The 22,962-nt window shown below is 35.8% G+C and overlaps 1 protein-coding gene across 7 annotated transcripts in view; it reads left to right on the forward strand.

The window, feature by feature from the left end:
- The window catches only part of MKLN1 (muskelin 1), a 343,250-nt gene that overhangs the window by 310,914 nt on the left and 9,374 nt on the right, over nucleotides 1-22,962 (forward strand). For 4 of the 7 annotated variants that reach the window (XM_004382685.1, XM_004382684.2, XM_023737114.1 and 1 more), the window contains 5 exons: nucleotides 2,099-2,246; nucleotides 3,583-3,697; nucleotides 5,952-6,091; nucleotides 14,191-14,293; nucleotides 19,064-19,118. In XM_004382685.1, the coding sequence (XP_004382742.1) occupies nucleotides 2,099-2,246; nucleotides 3,583-3,697; nucleotides 5,952-6,091; nucleotides 14,191-14,293; nucleotides 19,064-19,118 (561 nt within the window). Of the gene's footprint in view, nucleotides 1-2,098; nucleotides 2,247-3,582; nucleotides 3,698-5,951; nucleotides 6,092-14,190; nucleotides 14,294-19,063; nucleotides 19,824-22,962 lie in introns of those variants that run through there. The other 3 variants (XM_023737113.1, XM_012557371.2, XM_023737115.1) reach the window with 2 other exon arrangements.

Consider the following 22,962-nt stretch of genomic DNA (forward strand, 5'->3'; position numbering starts at 1 on the left):
CCCAAAAACATGAGCAACAGAAGAAAATAATAAATTAGGCTTCATCAAAATTAACAACTTTTGTGCTTCAGGAACTTTGTCAAGAAAATGAGACCAAAAAAAATGAGACAGCCTACAAAACAGGCGAAAATATTTGATAACCATGTATCTGATACAGGTTTAATAGCTAGACTATATAAAGAACTCCTACAACTCAATAACAAAGATACAAACAACCCAGTCAAAAAATGAGCAAAGGACTTGAATAGACATTTCTCCAAAGAAGATATACAAATGGCTAATAGGCACATGAAAAGATGCTCAAAATCATTATTCATTAGGGAAATGCAAGTAAAAACCACTTTGAGATACCACTTGTTATAAGATGGCTATAATAAAAAAGACAGTAACAATTGTTGACATGGATGTGGAGAAATTCGAACCCTCACACATTGAAGGTGAGCATGTAAAATGGTACAGCACTTTGGAAGACAATTTGGCAGTTCCTCAGAATGCTAACTGTAGAGTTAATTTATGACCCAGCAGTTGCCTCATAGGCATGTACCCAAGAGAAGTGAAAACATATTTCCACACAAAAACTTGTACACAAATGTTCATAGTAGTAATATTCATACTAGCCAAAAAGTAGAAACAACGCATATGCCTATCAGCTGATGACTGGATTAAAAAAATTATGGTACATCCCTACAATTGAATATTGCTTAACAATAAAAAGGAATAAAGTACTAATACATGCATGGATGAACCTTGAAAACATTATGCTAAATGAAAGAAGCCAGTAACAAAAGACCACATATTGTACGAGTCCATCTTTATGAAATGTCCAGAATAGGCTAATCTATAGAGACATAGGGCAGAGTAGTTACCTGAGAGTGTGGGTAGGGAGGAGGGATGGAGAGTGACTGCTAATGGATGTGAGATTTCTCTTTGGGATGATGAAAATGTTCTAAAATTAGGTTGTGCTAATGGTTTCACAACTGTGTGAATATACTAAAAACCACTGAACTGTACAGCTTAAATGGGTGAATTTTACAGTGTGAATTATTCTTCAGTAAAGCTGTTAAAAACATCAGTAATAGATTTGAAACATAGGTTAGTTTAAAAAGATCAGAGTCATTTAAAATATCTGTTCATGGCATACAATGAGAATTACATAATTTCCAAGAAAAAAAAAATTGAGGGGTATAGTATGCCATTTTGTTTTCCTAAGTAGGTCCAACTCCCCAGAGTTAATGATCCTTTATTTTTCTCAGAAATCTATTCAACAAGTCATGTCCATTCTGCATTATCCAGTAATTTGTGGAACACTGACATTAGAAAATGCAGATTATTCTTTTTCTTATTTTGAAATGTTAGTTGAAATATAATTTATATTTAGAAAGCAAATCTTATGGACTCACCTATTTCACAACAGAGGAGCCCTGGTGGCACGACGTTTAATAAGCGCTTTGGCTGCTAACCAAAAGGTTGCTGGTTTGAACACACCAGCTGCTCCGTGGGAGAAAATACCTGGCGATCTGCTCCCGTAAAGATTACAGCCTAGGAAACCTATGGGGCAGGTCTGCTCTGTCCTATAGGGTCGCTATGAGTCAGAATCAACTCGACAGCACACAAGAACAACAAAACTTCACAACATATTTATTCTTTCAGTAAATAGTTGAGTAACTTATGTGCCAGGTATTGTTCTAGGCACTGGGAATAAAATCATGAGCAAAACAACGTCTGCCATGGAGCTTACGTTCTAGAGCAGAGAGAAGGCAATGAACAATTGTTTATTGTTCAATAAAAAATAAAAAGTTATGTAATATGTTAGAAGATAAGTACTGTGGATAAAAGTAGAACCGGATAAGGATGTATTTGTCTTTTAAAGAGTAAACTCATTGCTGTTGAGTCATTTCTGACTCATAGCGATCCTATAGGACAGAGTAGAACTGCCCCATAGGATTTCCAAGGAGCGGCTGATGAATTCAAACTGCTGACCTTTTGGTTAGCAGCCGAGCTCTTTAACCCCTGGGCCACCAGGGCTCCTTTAAAGAGTAAGTATTAATCTATTATCTGACGTGAATATTGTCATCTTATTTTCTCTTTCAATTTATAGTTCCAATGACAGGATTCACACAGAGAGCAACCATTGATCCAGAACTGAATGAAATACACGTGTTGTCTGGACTCAGCAAAGACAAGGAAAAGAGGGAAGAAAATGTCAGAAATTCATTCTGGATTTATGACATTGTGAGGAATAGTTGGTAAGAAACTCTTGTCTGTGCTGGAATCCCAATGTAGCATTTATTTGAGGTTGTTTATTTATTCAAAGAAGGGAGAGATGAAAAGCTTATGTTAACATGTGATGTTGTACATTTAAAAATCAATGTTTGGGGGAAAGACAGTCAATATCAATGCCTTCTATAGAATATGATGACATTCAGTGAATTGATTTTACCCCTGAGCTATTCAGTTAGTAGATTGTTCCTGGCCTGGAGCCAAGAGAATTATGTTACAGTCTAGGTCCTGCTACCAAAGATGTGTGAACTTGAGCGTAATTTTTTTTTTTAAAACATCCTCCGATCTTGGTTTTTATCAAATGAAAATGTTTGACTAGAGCAGTGCTTCCTAAAGTGTGTTCCAATGAAACCCATTCCTAGAGGATAGCAATAGACGTTACTTGAAAAAGTGTTCCTGTGGTCAAATAAACTAGGGACACGTTAGGGTAAACAGGTTTCTTTACTGTAGAACTTCTCAGAGCTTTTGATATGCTGATATTTATTGTGAATCTCCAAAGGCAGGGTATTATTGTTTAGCATTTCCAAACCCAGGACCTTTTGTCACAGGGCGTCTCATGTACTGGTGCTGCACAGTTTGCTTTGGGCAACAATGGCCTAGAGGATCCAGCTCTCACATTCTATGATTGCTCCATGAGTGAATGTGCTATAGAACACAGGCACTTCAGAGAACCTCCTCCATTAGGTAATGGAGGGTGGTGCTCAGCAACAAAAGAATTCATTATTGTCTAAATAGGACATTTATTTACTGTTGAAATGAAAACAGTCTACTGTAAGTCTTTTTATTATGGATAGATAAACCACATATCATCTCTTTTAACCTTTAGTTTGAGCCTTTATTTATGTTTTCTGTGTTCCACAATATGAGATAGATTGTTCTTAAGTTGAGATTTTTTTTGAAAAACAATTTTTTTACATGTGCATTTCAGTGACATTAATTATGTTCATCACCACTATCCATTTCCAAATTTTTCTGTCACTCTTAACAGAAGCTCAGCGTCCCCTATGTATTGAGTACCTCTTTCCCCTTTCTTTTCGTCCACTCTTGGTAACCACTAATAAACTTTGGTCTCTGTATTAAGTGAGCGTTTTGAGGGTTGATTGATTAAATGAACTTCAGAACTCACTTCTAACAAATTCAGATTATTTTATGTGATTGGAACTTTAAGATTTCGTGTGAACAAATTTATCATTTTTTTTTCTGTTGGTAATTAGACATGCAGTTCATTTGTTTACTACACTTATATTTACATTATGTTGACAATTTTCTAGAGTAAAATGCCTTAAAAGGAATGTCTTGCAGGTCTTGTGTGTATAAGAATGATCAAGCTGCAAAGGAAAATCCAAGTAAAAGTCTTCAGGAGGAAGAGCCATGTCCAAGATTTGCCCACCAGCTTGTATATGATGAGTTACACAAGGTATCCTAAATATATTTACCTGCAAACTATCTGCACCCTACAGTCTGAAACAGTCCCAAAATATAACTGTTGCTAATTGTTTTTAAGTGGAATTGAATAAAAAGTTATGATACATAACAGACATTCAATAGAATATGTAACAGATATTCAATACCACTTTTCCTTTTCTGAAAGTCACTTGCTGTTTCTTAGCTGCATACTTAGATACATAGGTTGGCCTGTTTCTACAATGTGAATATCTGAGTAAAAGATGTATGGTTTTTAGCATTTGGGTAGCTTGTCCTATGGCACAAAAAGGAGCAGTATATAACTTCCTGTTTAGATGTTACTATTTCTGTAAGAAGTCCCTTTATCTTTATTTTTCCTAAGTATAAGTGACATATCTTTTCCATTGTTGTTGTTATGTGCCGTCGAGTGGATTCCAGCTTGTAGCGACCCTATATGACAGAGTAGAAAACTGCCCCATAGGGTTCCCTAAGCTGTAGTCTTTATAGGAGCAGATCATTAGGTCTTTTCTCCCGTGGAGCTGCTGGTGGGTTCAAACTGCTGACCAGTCAGTTAGCAGCTGAGCACTTAACCATTGCACCACCAGGACTCCTGATCTTTTCCATTAGCCTAATGAAAACAGTCCTGGTTCTGAAGTTTTACAGTTACTAAATGTCAAAGTTGTCAAGGATTTCATTCTGCTTGGATCCGCAGTCAACACCCATGGAAGCAGCAGTCAGGAGATAAAAAGATACATTGCATTGGGCAAATCTGCTGCAAAAGACCTCTTTAAAGTGTTAAAAAGCAAAGATGTCACCTTGAAGACTAAGGTACACCTGATCCAAGCCATGCTATTTTCAATCCGGTTATATGCATGCAAAAGCTGGACAGTGAATAAGGGAGACCAAAGAAGAATTGATGCCTTTGAATTGTGGTATTGGTGAAGAATATTGAATATACCATGGACTGCCAGAAGAATGAACAAATCTGTCTTGGAAGAAGCACAACCAGAATGCTCCTTAGAAGGAAGGATGGCGAGACCATGTCTTACGTACTTCGGACATGTTGTCAGAAGGGATCAGTCCCTGGAGAAGGACATCATGCTTGGTAAAGTACAGGGTCAGCGAAAAAGAGGAAGACCTTCACCGACATGGATTGACACAGTGGCTGCAACAATGGGCTCAAGCGTAACAACGATTGTGAGAATGGCACAGGAATGGGCAGTATTTCATTCTGTGGTGCATAGGGTTGCTGAGTATGGCACCTAACAACAACAACAACAAAATCTTCAAAGTGGTTTCTTTAATTATTACTCCCTTAAATTTTACATGTGGTTTAGTAATTTGGGCTCAAATTATATAGTAAGCTATTGACAGAGCCTGTATTCTTTCTGTTTAGGCCATAGATAATTATTTAAATTTTATGCTATAAGGCTTGAGACCTCTAGATAAAAGATACCATGGAAGTGAATAAAAGCTATTTCTCTTAGTGTCTCCCAGGTTAAAGGGTAAGTGAACTTCCATGTATAGGATAGAAGTAATATCTCTATTGTATAACACCACTGAATATAATAAATCTTTTCGAATTTCAGGAACTGGTTTAATGGTTTGTCTAAGTACAGAATATCATTAAAACAGTAATGATTTATATAGGCCTTCAGTTAGAATATAACAGTGAGATCATTATCACATTCCTTTTACATTTCTTTTTTTAGTATTAATTGAATAATATTTTAAAAGTTGTTTCACAAATTATATGTGCCATTTAATATTTGGCATTATAGCTAAAGCAAAATTAAGATGTTTAAATTAAACAAAAGTTTCTAGTTTACTAATGACCTTTGGTGATTCAACATGTATATCAGAGTTTTTTTTTTTAAATAACATTTGTTTTTATGGTCAACACTTATTTAATTTGGTAATCTTCATTATGTGTGTCCTCAGCAAACTCTGTCTCTGGTTAGCTTCTCACTACCATTGCTTTTGCTTCACATCTTCCATTATCATTGTAATTGTGGTGATACAACTCACTTGAGTATAAAATATAATTAAGAAAGTAGCCTCAGTGATTTAAGGTAAATGGAAACTTGAGATAAATCAAGAGACATCTTTGGTAAAAATGCAGTAATATTTTTATTTTGTATATAAATAAGGCTAAGGAAGTTACCTTTTAGTCAATACTACGAAAATGAAGAAATTTAACTATGCCTTCTGTAGTTTCTTGAGCGTGCATACATTTTTTAAAATCTGGTTTGTTTTATCTATTATAGGTTCATTATTTATTTGGTGGGAATCCAGGAAAATCCTGTTCTCCAAAGATGAGATTAGATGACTTCTGGTCACTGAAGCTGTGTAGGCCATCAAAAGATTACTTACTGAGGCATTGCAAATACCTCATAAGGAAACACAGGTATGAAAATAATTCACTGAAAATTGTTTTAATTACATTATCAGCTATTGCTGGTATTACCTAAGCATTGGAGATGTGACTTTCTCTTTGGAAATTTGATACCATGACAGTGTAAATATTGTGAATATCATAAATTTTGTAGATACCCTACTATTCTATTTATTTTTGCTTTCCTCTTTGAAAGGAAGATACAAAATAAAGATACATACCAAAACTAAATCAAACCCATTGCCATCGAGTCGATTCCAACATAGTGACCTTATAGGACAGAATAGAACTACCCCACAGGGTTTCCAAGTTGCGGCTGGTAGACTAGAACCGCTGACCTTTCGATTAGCAGTTGAGCTCTTAACCACTGTGCCACCAGGGCTCCAAAGATACATAGTGATGCTAAATTTCTACATACAGAACAAGTGATCTGACATAGGAAATTTTGCAGCTGTTAAAATAATGGAAAAGGTTTCTGTGAAAGTAGTGTACCTACCTTGGAGTAACTAAAAGCCTTACCACTACAAGTTAGACCAGTTGTAGATTATTGACATATGCCTGATCTGTCGATAACTGTCTTAACAGCAACAAGGTGATATATAGTTGACTATGTGTTATCTTTTTCATTTGATGTTTTAAAATACAACTTCAAAATATGGTTGTAGTTTCACATCATTACCTTTGCCATGTAATTGCAAAATCATAGAATCAAACATTTTCCTGTGTCTCTCCTGCATCACATTTGCTTTGTAGCCTTCGTAGGTGATAAACTACTGAAAAATGTAGAAGTGTATCTGTTCTGTTGGTTCCTGGGAGTGTTTGATGGTAATAATAATTTATAATTTGGAAGGATATTAGCCTTTAATGATGGTAATAGCTACATTTACTGAGTAATTATTGTGTGCTGGGCCCTGCACGTTATCCTCACAGAAAAGCCAGTGGAGTAGGCACTGTTATTATCACTATTTTATAAATCAAGAAATGAAGGCTTTAGTAGGTTATGTAACTCACCTGAGGTCACCCAACCATAAGTGACAGAGCCATGATTTGATCCTGGGTGTTCTGCCTTCACATCGCACCATCTAACCATTATATGGGTATACACACACACATATAAATAAAATATTATTTAGTTGTGTATTATATGTAACATAACCATATATTATTTTTACGCATATAACATACATAAAAATCTCTCTATAGATATAGATGAATGTTCTTTTATCATATCGTGTTTAGTTATTGTTCCTTTCTGTGCTTTCACAAGTTGTGCTTGATCTGTATATAAGCTAGTTTGGGGTATTATTGTGAATAATTAGTATATTTGCTATAAAATCTACAGGAAAAAAGGTCTAAATCTGCACATTGGCTATTCATCAAGGGAAAGACTGTTCTAACAAGATTTAAGCTTGGGATACCTTCAGCTAATGCTTTCACACCGCTAAATTTTTATTCCTAAGTACTTTATTTATTATTAAACTTTTCTTTTGAAAAGATAAGACAAATTTGGGGAAAATATAGTGTCTTTTTCTACTGAATACATCACAACTAGTGATTGGAATGTTGAGCTTTTTAAAAAAATTTCCTGACTATAGGCCCATTAGTGATTGAAGGAGGTTGTTGGTTCCATTTAGTGTTACATGTAAAGCAATCAAATTCATTTATACATACTTTTCTCTGGCTTTTAATTGAAAAAATAATACGTGCTTAATAAAGAAAAAACAAGTCCACTCCCCCCACCCCCCCAAGCGGAATCACTCATCAGTCATCCTACCATTCAGAGATAGTAAGTACCAGTATTTTGGTATGTATCCTTTAAACTTTTTACTGTACAGATATGCACACATAGACGTTTGTTGTTTCACTTAAAAATAGGGATCATATTGCTTTGTAATTGTCCAGTAAATGATGTATCACAAACATTACCATATTAATAATTATAAGTACAAATTATAATGGCTGGATAGTGTTCCAGTCTAGCTGTAATTCACTAAACTAGTCTCCTTTTGTAGAATATTTAGATTATTTCCAGCTTATTTGCTATTATAAATAGTACTATAGTGAATTGTACTGCCCCAAAATTCTGTATGATAGTGATGGGATTGTTGAATTATCAAATTGCCCTCCAGAAAATGGTTAATTTCCATTTCTTCCAGAAGTATGTAGGATTATTCATTTTCCCATTGCCAAGCCAACCTGAGAGGTATTCTTTTTAATCTTTGGTGGTTGTTTTCCTCTTTTAAGAATATATCAGTTGGCAGGTGAAATGACAATTTATGGGAGTCAGAAATATTATGTATTATTGCATATTCAAGTACAAACATCATTGTTAGTGACTTACACTAATAAAGGTATAATGGGAGGGGTGAAAGTGATAAAGTATAAAAGAATAACCTATAAGGGATCATTCAAACTTTTGAATATGTGATAAAAGACTAGCAAATCTTATGACTGTGAAAACGGATCATGAAATAAAATGACTAAAACTGAAAGGCACCAAGTTTGTGTGATTTGGCAAATAATGCAGCCTTTGGAATTTGCTACTATGGGAAAAGAAGTATGCTAGCCCACCTCAGAATTTAAGCTAGACAAGCCCTTGAAGGGTGAATTTAAGAATTTATAAAGACATTATCCATTTACATGGATTGTTTTCAATTAGAGCAATAATGGCATAAAATATGGAACATAGTACTCTTTTTTCTGATTGTGATTGCTTTTTGCCCTTAGTTCTAAGAGCTAATGGAAAAAGTATTAGACCTGGACCTTGGATTAGTATTCAGCTCTCCTAACTTAATCTCTTTGGAGATCACTTTGCTCGTTTGTAAAATGGCAAAAGCAACCGAATAAGGGTCTTGATAAGCATCAATGAAACTATTCTTTTACTTAAGAATTATTTATTGAGTATCCACAACATGCAAGACACTGTTCTAGGCTCTGGGGATATATCAATGAAGAAAACAAACACTAATACCCTGCCTTCAATCTTCCGTTCTTATGAAGGGAGACTAACAATAAACATAATAAAAAGGAATTTATATTGTATGTTAGATGATAAATACTATGGAAAACCACTAGAACAGGTTAAGAATGATGGTGCAGGTGAGGGAGTTGAGGGTACAATTTTAAATAAGAATATCAGGGTAAAAAGGCCAGACTTACTGGACCAGTAGAGACTAGATGAACCCCCCTAAGACTATCGCCCTGAGATAAGCTATTTAAACTTGGAACTCAGACCACTCCCAGAGGTTGCCTTTCAGCCAAATGACAGATTGGCCCATAAAATAAATAATATCACCCGTGAGTACTGTGCTTCTCAAAATAATAGTCTAGGTGAAACCAAATGGCAAACATTTACCCTGTATCAAAGATGAGAAGATAACGGGAGACAAGGAAGCTAGATTCATGGAAACAGAACAACCAAAATGGAAATAATCAAAATACCGATATATTGTGGAGAATGTAACCTATGTCTTTGAACAATATGTATAGAAATTGTTAAATGAGAACCTAATTTACTGTGTAAACTGTCACCAAAAACATAATAAAATATTAAATAATGTATATATATTAGAGTAGACCTCGCTCTGCAGGTGACATTTGAGCAGAGACCTAAGGGATATGAGGAAGTGGACCATATAGATACTTGGGGCAGGGAGGAGGGTAGTTCAGAGAAGTAATAGGCAAGGTTCTGAGGTTTAAAATATGCCTGGATTGTGTGAGGAATGAATTGAGGAGGCCAGTGTGGTTGAAATAGAATGAGTGAGGTGACTGTGGTAGGAGATAAGGTCAGATTGATAAGAAAGGGGACAGATTGTGAAAGGTTTTTACTCTGACTGACAGGGGAACCAGGGAAAGATTTTAAGTAGAGGAGTGGCATGTTCAGACTTAGGTTTTATAAAAATCCTTCCAGATTTTTGGCCACAGGAACTGGGTAAAAAGTCATGGCTGCTTTCACTCAAATGGGAAATTCTTCAAAAACAAAAGGTTTCTGTTGTTTATTTGTTGGTAAAGATGAGTTCAGTTTGGGGCAGTTTAGGTTTGAGGCGTCTGTGAGACAAACAAGTGGGGCTCATTAGTAAGCATTTAAAGGAGAGGCTCGGACTGACATCTAGATTAGTGACTCACCAGCAGGAAGAGGGAGCTTGTTCAGGGAGCATGAGAAGAACAAAGGGGTGTTGGGGATTACCTGAGGACCATCACCATTTGAGGTAAAGGCAGAGGAGGAGACCTTCCACAAAAGAAATTGAGAAAGCACAGTAAGATCTTGAATAAACTTTGAAGATTGTGCCAACAGAATTCCTTGATGGATTGATGGGATATGGGTGTGAGACAAAGACAGCAGTCAAGAACGACTCCTAGGCTTTTCGTGGGAGCAGTTGGAAGGATGACATTGCCGTCCGTTAAGTTGGGGAATGCTGTATCTATAGCAGGTTTTGGGAAGATCAGGAGTTGAGTTTTGAACATGTTGAGTTTGAGTTATCCAGTAGGCTGTTGGATGGCATCCCTGAGTGATGCAAATGGTTAAGCACTTGGCTGCTAACTGAAGGGTTGGTGGTTTGAGTAGTTGAGTTTAGGAGAGAGAGAAATTTGGAAGCCTTCATTATGAGATAATGTATGTGAAATCACTTTGTAAATTATTAGTCACTATACCGATCTCAGAGCCCTGGTGGTGCAGTGGTTAAGAGCTCAGCTGCTAACCAAAAGGTCAGCAGTTTGAATCCACTAGCTGCTCCTTGGAAACCCTATGGGGTGATTCTGCTCTGTCCTGTAGGGTTGCTATGAGTCAGAATCAATTAGAAAGCAATGGGTTTTTATATGGATTTAAATTGCTGTCAGTCAGATCCCAAATTGACCATATAGTATATGTAGGTCATTATTATAGGACCTAAACCTTTAGGTAGTTTACAGCTACCTAGGTGATGTAAAAAGTTCTTCAGACTTTTTCATTGTGACTATTTTCAGTAATGGTAATTAGTTTAATTAATATAATTAAAACTGTTTCATTTCATGTCCTTGAGAACCCCAGATGACTATAACCAAAATCCTAAATTCCTTGACTACGTTTTTAAGTGTGGAGTTCAGAGTTACTAACCTGGTTTTATTGCCATGGAACAGTTTGCCTGTACTTCCGAAGTCCAGACCTCTTGTCCATTTCCTCTAGTATTAGACTACAGCCTAGAAGCCTAATTATTAGAAAACAGAGATGAATAAGTATTTCAAATGAAATTCAATCCATTATTTAGGTTATTATTTTTATATGTTTGTGTCGCTGTGCTTCTCTGCTTAGCATTATATATAAGTAAACTACAGTATATCTATAATATATGGCATTTGAATTCTGTGTTTCTTAATAGATACCAATTACCTTCAAACATTTATCTTTCTGCTAAATTTTCTTTGAGCCACCAATTCTTTCTCCTAAGCCACTATCTGTTCCTCCTATTATCACAGGACTAATAGAAGAAACCATTTCCATGAAATCCAAATAAAAAGAGAACAGAAAATAAGAAGCTCTTACGGAGATGTTTGGAACATTGGACTTAGTGGGCATGGTGATAATTACACTGCGTCCCGCTTCCTGTGATTAGTTCTTATCCTTTTCTCTACTTTCTTTTGTGGAAAATAAGAACCAGGAATTTCCTTCTGTTTCAGGTCCTCTGTAAATTTTCTGGAATTCTTTAGATTGTCAGTTAATTGTATATTAATTAACTGATATACCATTGAACCCATTTTTAATTTTAGAGAATCTTATCTACTACTAACTTGAATCTACAATAAGAGGCCCATTTCAGACATTTGGAAAAATGTAGACCTTTTGCTGTACCAAACTCTTACATGAGTTTGAGGGCCATTGTTACATTGCAGGGAGGATAGATAGAAATGTGTTTCTGTGAACTGGGAAAAACATGAAAAGGGTCCTTTGAATTCATATTTCATACCAGACACCTATTTTTTCATTATATGGAAGCTTACCCTATATTGCTGGGCTGGCTTATTTTTGTTGTTGTTGTTCTTGCAGAAACAAGTATTTATCTAGTTAAAATATAAATTTGGAGGGAGAGGAGTGTATTCTCTGCCACGGAGCATCTCCTCCTCCTCAGTGGTGTGATGAAAAAAAAAAAAAAACCCATTGCCGTCGAGTAGCAACCCTATAGGACAGAGTCCCACTATTATTTTCTCCTATAACATTCAAGTTCCCTAACTCTTGTTGATAATTTGGAAGTAGAACATGTGTTGGTTATTTTGGATTGCAAAAGATAAAGACTTGCTTAAAATACCTCAGCTGAGAGAATTTATTATGACAATATCCAGAGAATTAAGGTGCTATCTCAGCATTTGAACAGTAAGGTCTAACAAAGAATTGTTTAGGGTAATGGAACAATTCTAGTAGCCTAGAAGCAGTTGTAGTAGCTTTCCTTGTAACTGAGCCCCTCTCTCTTCTGCTTCTTTGTCTGCTTCTCCTGTTCTTCTGACTACTCCTGACTCTGCTTTCCCACCGCTTCATGGCTTCTACACACACATGCACACATGGTATCTACCATCTCATGGCTTCTGCTTACCACTTCTGTGTGTGTGGTCTGTTTTTTATATGTACCTGTGTGTCTCACATCCAAATCCTCTAAGAGAGAGTTCCCTGGAGAGAGTGTTTCATTTGGGAAGAATTCTGCCAGGCCATTTTATAAGCTGCTGATCAAGCTGGAGATGATTGTCTTTGTCTCAGGTGCTAAAACCCTAGTCTAATCAGTTGTGGGCAAGACGGTAGAAACATGATCTCTGCTTAATGGACTCTCACTTGTGTGAGGGCTGTAAGCCTAGCTTACCCTCTTAGGGAACTATCTGGTACAAGAGGGCAGTAATATTTTGTTAGTCTTTGCCTTTACCTGACATACCCTATCACTGAGATTAGGTCTAAAGACAAGAAATCTTCTATTTGCCAAACAAATAATCATTCTCCCTTTCTTTCTCTCTGTATAATATTTTGAAAAACGTTGTTGTTTTTTGCCTTCAAGTTGATTCCAACTCATGACAACCCCATGTGTGCAGAGTAGAACTGTGCTCCATAGGGTTTTCAAAGCTGTGACCTTTCAGAAGCAGATCTCCAGGCCTGTCTTCCGAAGCGCTTCTGGGTGGGTTCAGACCACCAGCCTTTTGGCTAGTAGTCGAATGCTTAATCGTTTGCACCACCCAGGGAGCCTGAAAAGCATACCAGTTTACTAAAAATAAATCCATATATAATTATGTTCTAGCAAAAGAACATTAATCTTATTTAAATAGATAAATAAGCCCAAACAGATTTTTTTTTTTTTTTTTTTTAATTTAAGAAGTCTTTGCTTCCTTTTCAATTTTGCAATCTGATAGATCTGGGTTTGATTCTGGTTCTACCACCTACTAGCTCTTATCTTGGGCATGTTAACTCTCCGGACCTTAGTTTCTCACTGTTTAAAAAAATGGTGATAAAACCTATTGTCATAGAGTTATTATGAGGATAAATGAAGTAATATATGTAAAATGCTTAGTACGCTATTTAGCATATATCAGATCCCTGATAAGTGTTTGCTGTAATTGTGTTTGTTATAGTTGTTATTACTGACTGAGAGAAATAATCTCATTAAAAAGACCTAATGAGACTATCCTCATTTCAGTTTCTAAAGAATCTGTTAAACACCTGCATTGGAAAATGTACTGTATAAATCTAACCAAGTATTTTTATTATATCTCTACGTTTTTTAATGAAAGTCTCAGTAATAGCCACATATGGCTCTTTTGCAGTTCTGTTATGTAAAATATTTAGCATATTCACTATGTTGTATAGTTGCTTCAATCCTAGCTTGTGGTTTTAAGAGAAGGGTGGACCCCTATGTCCCAGAATAGAGAATGCTCTTTCTTACCCAGTCTCTGGCACCCCTGGCCATCTGGCATTACTGTTACATCTCCAGAGACTGTACATCTGTACGAGCTACTTGTAAGTCTTCTTGCTTCTGGATTCCCAAACACAGGTTTCTTAGATATCCAGAATAATTCCTTCATGTATAGTGTATTGCACTCCAGGTCTGAAAAACATTTCTGATGTTTATTCATAACTCTAGAATATTCTTCTCTGCATTTTCTAGATTTGAAGAAAAGGCTCAAATGGATCCCCTTAGTGCTCTGAAATATTTACAAAATGATCTTTATATAACTGTGGATCATTCAGACCCAGAAGAGACAAAAGAGGTAAAGGTGGGAATAAAGTTTGGAAATTGAGCTTTTTTTCTTTTTGCATTTGTTAATTTTGCTCTTGGGTGTTTAAAGGAAAATAGAATGACACTAATAATCTTAAAAATGGCACAGAGCAGATGAAATAAAAATTGAATAGGCTTATTTTCATGTGATAATACGAAATTCACATCACACGAAAAAACCCTTGATCCATTCAGGAAGGATTCTTCGTATAAAGTTTTAACTTAGGTGTTAGTTTTGTGTAATGGGAAAGAAATAGAAATTTTACTTCTTCCGTAGTCCCATGTTTCTTTTACTTAGTTAAGGATTATGAAATGGTCCAATATAAACTTTTCTGTTGATACTCCAAAATCGCTCAAAAGAAAACTCCCCATTTTTATAGGGAGAGAGTGGAGAGAGGTTGGTAGGGGTCAATCTTTGCTCCCTTAACGTTTAGTTATACGCACGTTGTAGCAGTGCAGCTTGACTGGGTTCCTACTAATTTCATTTGTTAGTAGTTCCCAACTTGAGAAATCATTAGCAGGTCATTACTTTTCAGTTACATAATATGGGATAGAAGCTACTATTTCTAAAAATTTAATATTTTTAAGAGCAGATTTGCTATCCAGAGTGTGGGAATATGCCTGCAGCGAGTTCCATGGTTTTACAGCCTCTCTGCCCACTAACTTCTGAGATTCCTTGTCACGTTTTCACGTCCTTGTTCACAGTTCATCTGGCACCATCTGAACTGCAGTCCATTTTGCCTTCCACACATAGAATTGGTGCTGATTATGTGTAGTTCTGTCCCTTACACCCATTTCCCTGTTAGTTGTTGCATAGCTTTGGCTTTGTAATAGCGACATCAAACAGCACTTTTTTCTGTTCAGCATTGACACAGGTTTCAGTTTGAACTACTTCCAGGCGGCAGGTTCGTTGTACTTTCAAGCAATAGGACCTGCATGTCCTCGACACCAAAATAAGGGGATACTCTTTCATGGTTGCCTACTGTAACAAATAAGTTCTATTTCTCTCACTCAGTATTGATTACAACCCTTCATTCATTAGGTGGAGAATCTGCAGAACGCGCTTTAGAATGCCCTTAACGAGGGCAGTTAGTTATCTTTCCTTAGTCTTCATTCAGTCAATTCATGATACTAACTATTTAAAACAGGGCAAATTATAGTTTTGCCAAGTATCAGAATATTAAATTTTAGTCTCTTATAGCTTATAATGGTACATAGTTGTGAAGAATACAGTAATGTTTATTTTGTCAGACCACAGATTTGAGAGTTATAAAGATTTCCTTGTGTTTTCTTCATAGTCTGTATAAAATGGCTATAACCCTGGAACAGTAGTTTTCTCCTCATTTTTTAAAACCAAACCAAAGCAGAATATTGCAAAGTAAATCATTTCAGCTGTGTGAGCTGCAAGTAGGCCAGAGAAAACAGACAGTGTGTTCTTAAAGCTAGGATAATGGGAGAACTCAGGACAGAGGAGTATCAAATTTAATCAGAGCCTTTTTTAAAATTTTGGTAGCAGGTTTCTATTTTTCTCCTTTCTTGCGTAGTAACAATTGTGTATGCCACAGACTTCCATTCTGTTTCTTAAACGCTTAATCTACCAATCGTCGTTTCTCCATAGTACAGGTTAGTAAAAATGGTGTTTTGTGTTTGTGTCAGTATCAGAATCGCTTCAGAAACTTTTTCAAAACAACATCCTCACCCTAACATTCTCCTCTGTATGCTCTTATGTAACAAAAAACCAAAAACACTCCAGACACTGAGAATTACTGGTCTGCAAAATTATTATTTTGTTTAAAAATGGGGACAGACTTAATTAAATTTTTAGACTTTCAGTATTCCAATAATCTGCTTTTAGGGGAAAGAAATCCCCTGGTAGCAGTATATACACTTACAGTCTTAAAATTATCAAGGAAGCATATAGATCTTCACCTTCATTATAGGAAATCATTCCAGTTATTCAGAATGGCCTTAATGTTTATTCATATCCTAGATTAGCTTGTTTTTTATTTCTAGAATGAAGTAGGTTTTAGTTTTTTTTTTTTTTTCCTGTTTTGATGGTTATCATCATGATCATCATCTTTGTGTCTGTTATCAGGAAAATAATGGCTGACTACCAACTGTATACCAAATAGTGATTCTTTGCCCTTTTCCAGTTTCCAGAATGTGGGTTCTAAGTTGATGGTAAACTTCTAATAAGCCTCTTAAAATAGATTTTTTTTTCTAGAAAAGGCCCTGGAAAAGGATGCCTAAATCAACTCTCCCATTTTCAGAGAGGATTCTACAATGGAGAAGGAACAAGGAAAAGAGTTTTCAGCCAGTATAGCACATTTTGTATTAATTGCACTGCTGAGCTTCCGAAATACTCGTGTCATTCATTTAACAGATGTGTACTGAGTCCTTACAATACGCCAGGCATTCTTCTATAGACATGGAATGGATAGATCAGTGAACCAAAAAAGAGCCATGCCCAGGAGGTCCTTACATCCTAGTGCGGGGAGGGGTGGGGACACAATACACAGTAAACAAATAAGCAAGTTATATAGCACAGTAGAGTTTGATTAAGTACTATGGAAAAATGAAGAGGTAAAAAGGGTAAAGGGAGATCAAAAGTATAAGGGGTGAGACATGATTATGTACATAAAAAATCCTATGTACTCTCTAAAAAGTAGAATAAGTGAATTTAGCAAGGTTGCAGGATACAAAGTCAGTAGAAAAAATTATTTTTTATACTAGCAATAAATAATTATAAAATGAAAATCAAAGACATGCTGATTATATTAGCAGCAAAAATACCAAATATGTAATAATACCAACCAAAACCCATACTCGTTGCCATCGAGTCAATTCCGACTCATAGTGACCCTATAGGACAGAGTAGAACTGCCCCATAGGGTTTCCAAGGAGTGGCTGGTGGATTCAAACTGCTTAACCTTTTGTTTAGCGTCCAAGCTCTTAACCACTGTGCCACCAAGGCTCCATGTCATAATAAGTCTATTTAAAAAACTTTAAAAAGACCTAAATAAATGGAGAGAGATACTATGTTTATGAATTGGAAGAGTAAAAATTGTTAAGATGCCTGTTTTCCCCAAATTGGATTTTAGTGCAGTCCCTATCAGTAGAATAGTACGGCAAGTGGTTTTTTGTGTGTTTGTTTTTTAGGAAATAGACAAACTGATTCTGAAATTTATATGGAAAGCAAAGAATCTAAACTAACTAAAGCATTCTTGAAAAAGAACAAAGTTGCAGGTCTTAACACTACCTGATTTCAAGACTGTATAAAGCCACTGTAATCAAGACATTGTAGTACTAGTTTAAGGATGGACAAATAGTTCAATAGAACAGAAGAGTCCAGAAATAGACCCATATATGTGTGGTTAGTTGATTTTCTTTTAAACCAGATTGCTAAGTCCAAGGGAGAAAGGAAAGTCTTTCTAACAAATGGAGCTGAATAACTGGATATCTCAACCCCTATCTCACTCTCTACACAAAAATTAAGATGGATCATGGATCTACGTATAAAACCCAGAACAATAAAGCTTCAAGGAGAAAGCATAGGAAAATATCTTCACAACACTTGGATAGACAAAGATTTCTTGAAGAGGACACGAAAGGCCCTAATAAGAAAAAAATTGACAAACTGGACTTCATCAAGATTAAAGTTTTTACTCATCTAAAGACATTATCAAAAAAATAGAATAGGCAAGCCACGCACTAAGCAGTATTTGCAGTAAATTTATCTGACCAAGGAATGATACCCAAAATATATAAAGAACTTGCATATATTTTTTAATATTCCTTTTATCTCTTTTTACCCTAACTTTATCATAGATACTTAAAGAATATTTGTTCAATTTCTGACCTTCTGAGGACCGTTAATTAGGGCTTACAAATGTTAGTGATTAATACTTGAAATAAAAGCCGTAAGCATAGATATGAAGTACATCATGAGGAGTCAGTGTAGTATCCTCAAGCCTTGGAGAGTGCCAGGTAACCCCACTGAGAGGTGCCATGTGCACGCCTCTTTTATTCCTTTTTTTTCCTGTAACTTTCCTTTTCCAGCATCAGCATTCAAGATACATATAAATAAAAGAATTGTCCTAAATTTTTACTTTTTACCAATTTGTTAAATTACTAGTGCTTTAATAGTTTTGTCATTGTTCATTTACATTATCTGTTTTAAACTAACTTTAACTGGCTAGCCTGGGACTCTAATCAACATTTATAACTATTTCCATGTAAAAAAGGCCTTTGAATTTTCACGGTATAATTATACAGGGTATGGAATTATAATTTTAAGTTGTCATTTAGGAATGGCCTATACATAATAACTGTGCTTTTTCTCCGAGTTTGATTTACACAGCAGACACATCAGGAGTTTTACAGTGGCATGTATTTATTTTTGAAGTGAGAGTGCATATATACTAAAAACTTCGTAACCGTGCCCAGGGCACTGTGCATACGTGATCAATTCCCAAATGAGTAATTTTTCTTTCAGGTGACCTGTTGTTTCTTAATAAATGCATACTTTATTTTTTTTAAATAAATTAATTCCAGGATAATAACATGATAATAGCAATCCAATAGAAGGGTCAGTAGTTTCTCAAGTCTAAATGTGCTGTTCTTCTTACCACTGTTTGGCAAATAGACCTGTGCAACACATGTGCAGAGACATATAGTGGCTAATAGATGGTCAAAGTTACAGAAGTTTTTTTTCTCCAGTGTGCTTAGTGAGCTAATTTGCTTCTGTTTTTTTCTTTTACAGTTTCAGCTCCTAGCATCAGCTCTGTTCAAATCTGGTTCAGACTTTACAGCTCTAGGTAAGTATTCCAGTGTATTTACCCAGACAGCTTTCGCCATTTGGGAGGTTGGATTTTGGTTTCTTTTAAATGAAACATCAGATGAGATGTTCATCCACCAAACAAAGAAAGTTTCGCAGTTGCATGCATAATTTCTAATAACCTGCTGCAAGGTTATTTTCCAAGCATCAGTCACCAGGACATAGATTAGTTTGCAGTTCCTATTATATCAATTACTGTGTTACTATGCAAACAGACAGCAATATAAGCATGATCAGAATAAATTAATTTGTATAGCATTGCTCTGGAATGCAAGCTCCACTACTGATATACTTACTGAGAGATAACACTTGTTAGTTGAATTATCTCTTTCCTTCCTGAAAATGAAAATGTTTGTATGTTGGTATCTTCATTGTTCAGAGTAAGTCCTAGTTGAAACTCAGCTGTGTCTCAGACACCCCAGATATGGGCATCCGTCTTCACTTACTAGTAATCTCATTTAGTGCTAATGAATTCTTAAAGTACTTCAACTGCACTGTAGTAAATTAGGGAATCTGTGCAAGAGTTCCAGAACCCAGAGTTTCAGTCAGGCCAGTTTTCAAGGATCTTTTTGTTAGCGTAACTCATTATTGGTAACTTCAATTTTTTAGCAAGGTCTTTTGAACTCTGGGGATTTCCAGCTTTCCCCTTGTCATTATAAAATGTCACACAATGAATTCATATTAACCCCATTGATACCAATGCTATTATTATTTGCCTTAGAGTTGAGCAATCATATTGAAATTTTCTAGTATATGTAATATAAATACTACTGTTTATCTTTGGAATAAAGTAACACTTTGGGATATCAGTTTAATTTCTTCATTGTTTGTCCTTTTTGTCTCTTAAAAGTGAACTATACCTCAAATGGGGAAAAAAAAAAAAAAGAACATATAATTCTGGTACTTTTCATGGAATAGGAAAGAATAGCAATGTTCCTTCAAGTTTTTCCCTTTCTTTTTCCATGAGTGATTGAGGTTCTTCTACCAATCAAAGCAACTCAAGTCCAGAGTTTCTAACTTCAGAATATATAGGATTCCACAGAGCAAAACTGAGACAACCGCTGTAAAAAATGACTCCACTAGGTTCTAAGAACTTTGATATGGTTTACCATTATTCTGTATACTTAGAGATTTAAAAAAAATGCTTCCAGGCTGCTAGAATTCTCAACACTATGATGATGGAGAATCTAGGTATAAGCACTAGTTCAGAAAGTTCATACTCTTCTGAATTCTATCATTTGAAACAAAGATTTAGTGATACATGAAATGAGAGCCTAGCACATGGTTATTCAGTTCAAATGAATGCATGTCTTGTTATGTGTGGATACCACAGGCCAAGGATATAGGTTTGTTTTTTTGGTGGGCGGTACTAAAGTGTCTCTGACTGACTTATTTTTAGCCTTCAGAACAAGAATTTTTGACTGTAATTGAAATATGTTTGGGTGGTATCAGCAAATATTTTACCTTTAGCTAACTGCTTTCTTCTGTCTTTACCCTATTCACTGCCAGCTAATATATTTTGTGAAGAACTGTTTGTTTTACTTGGATTCTGATTAAACCTCAAAAGCACAATAGAGAAAAACACAAAAGGAAAAAAATACTATGAGGGAGTTTTCCTACCATGTCAGAGGGAGGCAGTATAGTTTAGTAGTTAAAAGGTTAGAATTCAGTGTAGTGGTTAAAAGTCAGAATCTAGATTCAGTTACCAGGTCTGCCACTTGCTAATTTTAAAAGTGACATCGAGCAAGTTATAATATTTCAAATCATCAGTTTCTTCATTTATAAAATGGAAACAGTGAGAGTACTTACCTGAACATGTTGAGACAGATGAAATAATTATGGAAAATGCTTAGCAAAATAGAACACTTAGTAAGTGCTCTATTCACCAAAAAAAAAAAAAAAAAAAACCCAAACGCAGTATCATCAAGTCAATTCCAACTCATAGCAACCCGACCTCCTTCAAAAACAGTCTTCATTATAACATTGGTGAATCTGGATGAAGTGTAAAATCAGGTTGTGTGTTAATTTTAATAATAAGGAGAAATTGCATACATTATTTGTAAACAGAAACTTTTCATAAGACTTTATCCCTATCCAGAACTCCTGGTTCTTGTTCTCATCATTTTCTGTCAGATTCTTTGACCATCACCCCATTTAGAATTGAAATCAAATGGGTTCTTTCTCATATCTTTCATTATATAGGTGAATTGAATTGTTAAAACATTTTTTTTTATTTTAAATTAATTAATTTTTAAAAATTAACCTCAACCAAACTCTCTGACTGACCCCATCCCAAATTAATCCAGTGTATATCAACCTCTTATTGTTGTTGTTGTTAGGTACTGCCAAGTCTATTTTCTACTCATAGCAACCCAATGTGACAGTGTAAAAATGCCCTCACAGGGTTTTCTAGGCTGTCATATTTACGAGAGCAGATTGCCAGCTCTTTTCTCTCACAGAGCAGCTGAGTGGGCTTGAACCATCAACCTTTTGGTTAGCAGCTGAGTGCTTAATTGTTGTGCCACTAGGATTTCTTGTATTAACTTCTTAGTTAGAATTAAATGATAAAGTATTTGCTGATATTATATGTAACAGTTAAAGAATCAGACAGTTCAAAAGTGATTTACAAACAGCTGGCATTATCTTAGTTTTTATTATCATCTCCTTTTATGTACAAGGAAACTGAGCACAGAGAGCCTATAGTAACTTGCCAGGAACAGTGCTAACCAGAAAACCCGTTGCCATCAAGTCGATTCCAACTCATAGCGACCCTATAGGACAGTAGAACTGCCCCATAGGATTTCCAAGGAGCAGTTGGTGGATTCAAACTGCCGACCTTTTGGTTAGCAGCTGAGCTCTTAACCAGTGCGCCACCAGGGCAGTGCTAGTGAATGACAAAACCAGGATTCAACCCTAGCAGTGTGGTTTTAGAGCTCAATCTCTAAACAACCGAACTATACTACCACTATACACCACTCATCTGTCAGTGTGCCATACGGTGGTGGCTTGTGTGTTGTGATGCTGGAAGCTATGCCACTGGCATTTCAAATGCCAGCAGGGTCACCCACAGTAGAGAGGTTTCAGTGGAGCTTCCAGACTAAGACAGACTAGGAAGAAGGATCTGGCAATCTACTTCTAAAAAATCGGCCAGTGAAAATGAATAACAGTGATATAGTGCCGGAAGATGAGCCCCTCACATTGGAAGACACTCAAAATACAACTGGGGAAGAGCTACCTCCTCAAAGTAGAGTCAACCTTAATGACATGGATGGAGTCAAGCTTTCGTGATGTGGCAGCAAATGAGAAGAAACAGCTGCAAACATCCATTGATAATCGGAACATGGGATGGGATGTACAAAGTATGAATCTAGGAAAATTGGATGTTACCAAAAATGAATTGGAACGCTTAAATATCAATATCGTAGGCATTAGTGAACTAGTGACCGAAATGGACTATTATTGGCCATTTTGAATCGGACAATCATATGGTCTACTATGCCAGGAATGACAAAACTGAAAAGGAACAGTACCACATTCCTTGTCAAAAAGAACGTTTCAAGATCTGTCCTGAAATACAACACTATCAGTGATAAGATAATATCGGTATGCCTGCAAGGAAGACCAGTTAGTCTGACTATTATACAGATTTACGTACCAACCACTAAGGCCAAAGATGAAGAAACTGAAGTTTTGTGGGTTTTTAAAATTAATTAATTAATTAATTTTTTATTGTACTTCAGGAGAAGGTTTACAGAACAGATAGTTTCTCAGGAAACAGTAGTACACATATTGTTTTATGACATTGGTTAACAACCCCACAACAT

This window comes from Trichechus manatus, unplaced genomic scaffold, assembly GCF_000243295.1.
Source record: "Trichechus manatus latirostris isolate Lorelei unplaced genomic scaffold, TriManLat1.0 scaffold00097, whole genome shotgun sequence".
Classification (NCBI taxonomy): Eukaryota; Metazoa; Chordata; class Mammalia; order Sirenia; family Trichechidae; genus Trichechus; species Trichechus manatus.